General features: G+C 33.6%; 2 protein-coding genes across 2 annotated transcripts; one reads left to right on the forward strand and one right to left on the reverse strand.

The window, feature by feature from the left end:
• The first annotated feature begins 238 nt into the window (after positions 1–238).
• LOC122607615 (amino acid transporter AVT6E-like) lies at positions 239–2,075 on the forward strand. Its single transcript, XM_043780628.1, has one exon. The coding sequence runs from the start codon at positions 254–256 to the stop codon at positions 1,688–1,690; it is 1,437 nt and encodes a 478-aa protein (XP_043636563.1). The 5' UTR covers positions 239–253; the 3' UTR covers positions 1,691–2,075.
• Positions 2,076–5,483: 3,408 nt separating this feature from the next.
• LOC122608704 lies at positions 5,484–6,422 on the reverse strand. The gene has a single exon (XM_043781797.1). The coding sequence runs from the start codon at positions 6,374–6,376 to the stop codon at positions 5,741–5,743; it is 636 nt and encodes a 211-aa protein (XP_043637732.1). The 5' UTR covers positions 6,377–6,422; the 3' UTR covers positions 5,484–5,740.
• Positions 6,423–6,872: the final 450 nt, after the last annotated feature.

Genomic DNA, 6,872 nt, shown 5'->3' on the forward strand with positions numbered 1-6,872 from the left:
TTCTCAAACACCAAAAAGAAATTCCATTATTTTCCTCTCTCCTACATCCATTGGTTCATTAAATCAAGCACCCTGAGATCTCGATTCGTTCCTATTCCTAATAATAACATTAATCCTCTAATCTTGTAAGTATCTGTATATTTTAAACCTTTTTTTATATATAAATTTCAATCAAGTTCATTGCTTTTTGCTTAAATCTTGAGTATTTTTACAAAAAGATTCATACCCATTACTTGTGTCGATCTAAATCAAAATGGGTAGTAATTATAAGCAAATTCCAAAAGATTCTTTTGTTGAATTGCAATTACAAGATCAAGAAACTTATGGGCTAAAAAAATCCCATTTTTTAGATGATGAAAATGATGATAATATAGATACAGATATAGATATAGATTTTGATAATTTGCCACTTGTGATTGTTAAAAAAGATATTGCTTCTGGTAGTGGTATTTATGGGGCTGTGTTTAATTTAGCTACTTCTGTTATTGGGGCTGGAATTATGGCACTTCCTGCTACTATGAAAGTTTTAGGATTAATTGTTGGTATTTTTTTGATATTTGTAATGGGTGTTTTGTCAGAAATTAGTGTTGAGTTTCTTATTAGATTTGCTGTTCAATGTAAGGCTAATTCTTATGGTGAAGTTGTTCAAGAAGCGTTAGGGAAACCGGCTAGGATATTGTCGGAAATTTGTATTATAGTTAACAATGCAGGTGTTTTGGTTGTTTATTTGATTATTATTGGTGATGTTATGTCGGGTTCTCTTAGACATATTGGTGTTTTTGATCAATGGTTAGGGAATGGTTTTTGGGATCATAGGAAGTTAGTGATTTTGATTGTGGTGGTTGTTTGTCTTGCGCCGTTATGTGTGTTGGATAAGATTGATTCTTTGAGTACTACTTCGGCTGCTTCTGTTGCACTGGCGGTAGTGTTTGTGATTGTGGCGTTTGTTGTTGCGTTTATAAAGCTTGTTGAAGGTAAAATTGAACCTCCTAGGTTGACACCGGATTTTGGGACAAAAGAGGCGATTCTTGATTTGTTAGTCGTGATTCCTATAATGTCGAATGCGTATGTTTGTCATTTTAATGTTCAACCTATATATAATGAGCTTGAAGACCGTTCGCCTCAAAAGATGAATAAAGTGGGACGCCTAACAACTGTTCTTTGCGTTATGATATACATGTCGACTGCCGTTGCAGGCTACCTTCTGTTTGGGAAAGATACTGAATCTGATATTCTAACTAACTTTGACAAACCACTTGGGATCCGGTTTAGTACTGCTTTAACTTACATTGTTCGTGTTGGGTATGTGTTTCATTTGGTTCTTGTCTTTCCGGTGATCCACTTTTCTTTAAGACAAACAGTTGATGAGTTGGCTTTTAACGGATCAGGCCCGTTGTCAGAAAGTAGAAAAAGATGTTTAGCTTTGACATTTGTGCTTTTGGCACTCGTGTACATTGGATCCACAATGATCCCAAGTATATGGACTGCTTTCAAGTTCACTGGTGCAACCACAGCTGTGTCATTGGGATTTACTTTCCCAGCTCTTATTGCACTACGGCTGAGCAGTCAAGGTCCTGGTTTGACTAGCCGAGAGAGGTTCCTGGCTTGGTTGATGTTGAGTTTAGCAGTCATGGTTAGTGTTGTTGGAGTTGTTGGCAACATTTACAGTATGCAAAGTAAATCCAAGTGATTTATTATTCTGGCTTTGTGATATATACTTCCATCGGGCTACACTCGATTTGGACAGAGCATATAAGTATCACATACCGGGCAAAACTGCAGCGACAGCCATTTTTTGGGCAAACTGGTGAAGTTGCCCTTCTTATACCAGAGGATATTCTTTCAGAAGATGTAATTGAGTTAGATACATATACTGTAACAGCATGTTACCTTTTCATCTGATTAAATTTTGTTCTTGTGATAATTTAGGATAATTTCTTCAAGTATAATGTTTTGACGCTTGTTGTAGATTGTACGATAAAATTGTTTCGTCCTTCTAATTACATCGGGTGTCACTATCGCCAATATTATCATTGTCACGACAATCTATGAGTTTTAGTGCCGTATTGAATTCATGCTACAAGCCTTCTATGTATATGTTTTTTTTTTTCCGAACGGCTTCTATGTTTTATCATGTAAAATTTGAGTTATAAGCATTAAGCTATGATGGGCTTACTTTCCAGAGTTATGTTTTTATTGTTAGGAACTGCAATGCTTGAAAGGGAGTACATATTTATGTTCCTTAACACATATGATACCAAATCCTGCAAATATGTTCCATGTTAATGACAACTTTGTGTTAGAATATGAATCTGTGCTGAAACAAATTCAACATAAAAGATCTTAATAAAGCAGGAACACTAATACTCGGTATATGAATGTTCATATGGAATATGAACCAAATATAATCTTATTTGGGTCAATCAAAACCTGACCCAAATACTTGAACCTGGACAACCCAACTAGCCTGAATCATACTCAGTTTGGCTTATAGACTTACTAGTTTGTAATCGACAAAACCCATATCTCGACTCATCAATACCCCTAGCTAGATTCGTTAATCTTGAAGTATCAAAATAGTAGGAAAAAGAGAATGTTTAATTGAAAAAAATAGTAAAAGTTTGTCCAGTTATCCAAACTTGAGAGCTAAGTTGAGACATACTTAATCTTTAAATCTTGTCTTTGATTTTAATGTGAGAAAAGTTGGTCGGGACAAATGTATAATTGTCATCAGGAAAAAGAAGAGTGTCGGAAATCGATCAAAAGTATCATCAATATACAAATTTGTAAGCTTAAGATTTATAGGTTAATAATAAAAATATTTGACTCAATTGTGTACAAAACCAAATATACGTTCTCATTGTTCCTTGACCGGTATTTATCCATCTATCATTTTATCGTTGTTAGATTTATGAAAATATTCTTATTGGGCTCTATATATCCAATCCAGCTTTACTTTCAACTCATTTGACGGTAACTGTCTACCACTCTACCAGAGTCTACCTGTTTTTACAGATGGGCTTAGAACTACAATTGCATATAGTTACTTTTTACAAGGTTAAATGTTAATGAGCCCACATTTTCTACATATAGAGTTCTAATCAAATACATCTAACATTAAAATAAAAATAGTATAAAAAACTCAAAAGTTTGTTTTGATGTATTATTATGTCAAAAAAAACTAATAGTGTATAACAAAATATCTTTATTTAGGTATTTAACAACTCACTGATTGCTTAAAATTAAAAAAGTTGTATTTTATTTTATTTTTTTTTCTTTTTCACCCATCTTGATGTACATTCAATCATTAAGATATATGAAGATTTTTATGATAGTATAATGAAGGGATAATGACCTGTGGATGTAGTGAACTATGACAAAATGTTTATGTTATGTATTGATTTAATCGGGGGTCTATGTTATGTAACGAACTTACCAAAACTGTCTAAGTGATGCATGTTACCAGGTAATCTACAGGTAGCCGGTTACCATCCAAAGGGATAATGACCAGTGAATGTAGTGAACTATTACAAAATGCCTATGTTATGTATTGATCTAATCAGGGGTCTATGTTATGTAATAAACTTACCAAAACTGTCTAAGTGATGAATGTTATTTATTGTTTCCAACTCCTTCCGAGTATTTGAGAACTGGTATTTTCTTGTTTCCATTTTGTTATTTATTAATATCCCGAAAAGAGAAATGATGAATTCTGAGGTCAAGGAGATTTGATCTTTTCAGCTTTAGGCTTATAATGCGTTCTTTTAAGTTTGTTGTTTTGTTGCTTTAACTAAAATCTAGCAATTAGTTATTCTTTCCCATTTCAATTATAAGTTATGTTTTAAGAAGCCATGTAAGAATACGTCCCCTAGTCTCTCATTGTTTGTTTGTGGTGGTTGTATGTATGTACCCTTAGATTTGTGTGTGTCAATGTGTATATGTTTGAGAATATATGTAGTGATTGGTTTCAGGTTCTTGATCTTATAAGGGATCGTAATCTTCAAATGCGATTTTAATTTTTGAGATCTTTGATATATCTTCAAATTTGATTTTTTGGTATATGATTGTGTTAGGGTTGATCGAAAAAATGGGGAGGTAGGCGGCGGCCAGAAGATATGAAGGTGTTTACAGTTTTTATATAATTATAGAACTTATATACATATATGTTTCCATAACTTATATTTATTTATATATGTTAAATAAATTAATTAATTACGAAGATTAAAAAATGAAGGGAAAAAAATTGATGACCGGCTTTAGCCTGTAACATGCATCTCTTAGACAATTTTGGTAAGTTCGTTACATAATAAAGACTCCCGATTTGATCAATACATAACATAGATATTTTGTCATAGTTCACTACACCACATGTCATTATCCCCTAAAAAAATGGATGGTAACCAGCTACCTATAGATTACCCGGTAACATGCATCACTTAGACAGTTTTGGTTAGTTCGTCACATAACATAGACCTCCGATTAGATAAATATATAACATAAACATTTTGTCATAGTTCACTACATCCACAGGTCATTATCCCTATAATGAATGAATTTTAGTTAAGAGAAAATGATTGATTTAGAGTTATATATCTGCTTAAATGTAAATGACAAAAGAGGTAAAAGAAGCAAAGATAGAAAATAATTGGGCACAAGAAAGTGCTATTATGGTCTGTCATCTATAGACAAGGTTGGTCCCCTTATAATATACGAGTACCTGCCACGAGACAAGGACCTTCCCACGCCACATGTCTTCTAATTTGTGGTCAACGTATCCTCCCCTATCTAGGCGCAATCGCATTCACTAGCAACTTCTTTTAGAATCTTACGTAATTTTAGAAATTTGTGGCTTGTTAAATGTTCTATGAAAACAAAAATTAGAACAAGCAAATGACTGAATGAGTGACAAAAACACAAGGCACATATTTAATGACAAATATCAATTTCTATGTGGAATTCTTCTTTTTTAACGATTAATTTAGATCATTGACTTATCATGTTAGACTTATTTTTCTAAGTGCACTTTAGTCATGAGTCATGACATATGTGCAACTATTAAAACTTATGCCCTTTGTAAAAATTCCTTTGATTTGGTTAAACTAGAGCAAATCCTCTTACTCATTTGATTATAACACATAACAAAAATAAGATAACAGGATGATTTAAAAGAAACGTATGTTGACAAATGCCATCATCTCTATGGGTAAAGCCTGTTTCAAATTCGAATCACGACATTTCATTTCTATGGAAGGAATTATGGGTGGAGATTCCGCGAAGTTGTAAGGATTTTTACAGAGCTTCGACTACAAAATATTATCTAGCATATCGATAAAGTTGACTTGATATCCTTACCAAAAAAACAAAAGAAAGAAATATTTAACTCATTAACTTAAGAAATAAACAGTACATAACAAACCGCAAACTTTGTAACCTTAGATAACATTTATTTCATAGATAGATCCACAACATAAATAGCTGCAAGAATCCAATCCATAGTGAGATATCAAAGTAAATATATACTATAGCCATCTATAACAAATCCTGCATTATATAGTTAGACACTGCGTAATACAGTTTGTAATTTTGTTGTAGATTGCTAAATTTTGTTGTATAAATATCACTCCCCATCTAATAAACAGGAAACATAAGCTAACAAAACTGGCAATTCTAAATTTCTAACCTATATTATATACAACTTCAACGTCTAACTTGACACTAATACACTATACATGTAGCAAAGTCATTCTTCAGCTTTGGACATCAAGGAGAGCCGGCTAGGCCTCCTTTGAAAATCGTTCCGTCGTCTTTGCTGATGAGACGACGGACGAATTAAAGATGCCAGAGCTCTCTTCACAAGATCGCCTTCAACGGTACCAATCCTCACAAGCGAATTAGTCATAGCCGATCTCCTTGCATACAATCTATGAGACCGATAATTAGATAAATCATTATTTTCATTACTACTTCCATTCAAATTCCTCGCACCATTATTCGAGTTCTTATGTAAACTACATCGAAAAGACCCAGGGTGTGTTGTAGGTGAACATAAACATGTTTTCCTTGACCCATGACTCCACACTATGTTACCATTACTATTAATAATACTATTATTATTATTACGGTCACTTATGTTCTTGACAACTGAGCTGCCAGGAGCCTTGTGACAGTGATCCAATGAAAATTGGACCAAATAAGTTGGAGTAATGCAACTTTTGCGTATATTTATACGTGTAGGCGACGTCGATCTAGATGCTGATGAGAAACTAGACATTGGACGTGAAGAAATCGAAGAGGAACAAAATCGACTAGATATTGAATTTGATCTTTGAAAATTACCACGATTGTAAGAAGATCGAGATGTAGTGTTTTTCTCCATAACGTTATAAATATTTGTATGTGATAATAATAGTGTGTGAAAATAAAGGAATTTTGAGTATTGAGTTTGGCAAACCTTAGTATAACATAAGGTATGATTTATATAGTGACAATAAAGTTAGTGGCGAAAATGGAAATTAAAAACTTTTGGAAGGTTATTTATGTAATTGTATGGGCCGTTGGTAAAAATAAACAACGGCTAAATGGGCCGGGTGGGTTAAGCTATGGGCGGTGCGGAACGTTGAGTTGAGTTTTCGGTTACGCGCTAGAAAGGAAAGTGAATGGGACGCGTGTTTGTGAGTAGTGCGGTGGTTTTTTGTTGTCTTAAATGCGAGTGGGGATGAAATATTTGTTGTTGGGCGCGGATATGGAGAGCTGGGTCACATACTCAAATGAAGTTAAAGATTGATTGTAAGACCGACATGTGTTGTGTGTTTGTGTGATGAAATGATAAAGTGAAGACCAAATAGATGATTATAGTATTGAGATGCTTTTTG

The sequence above is a fragment of the Erigeron canadensis genome, chromosome 7 (genome assembly GCF_010389155.1).
Source record: "Erigeron canadensis isolate Cc75 chromosome 7, C_canadensis_v1, whole genome shotgun sequence".
In the NCBI taxonomy this organism is placed as follows: Eukaryota; Viridiplantae; Streptophyta; class Magnoliopsida; order Asterales; family Asteraceae; genus Erigeron; species Erigeron canadensis.

Coding starts and splice junctions, on each gene's coding strand:
- LOC122607615 (XM_043780628.1), top strand. CDS start 254: ATGGGTAGTAATTATAAGCAAATTCCAAAAGATTCTTTTGTTGAATTG.
- LOC122608704 (XM_043781797.1), bottom strand. CDS start 6,376: ATGGAGAAAAACACTACATCTCGATCTTCTTACAATCGTGGTAATTTT.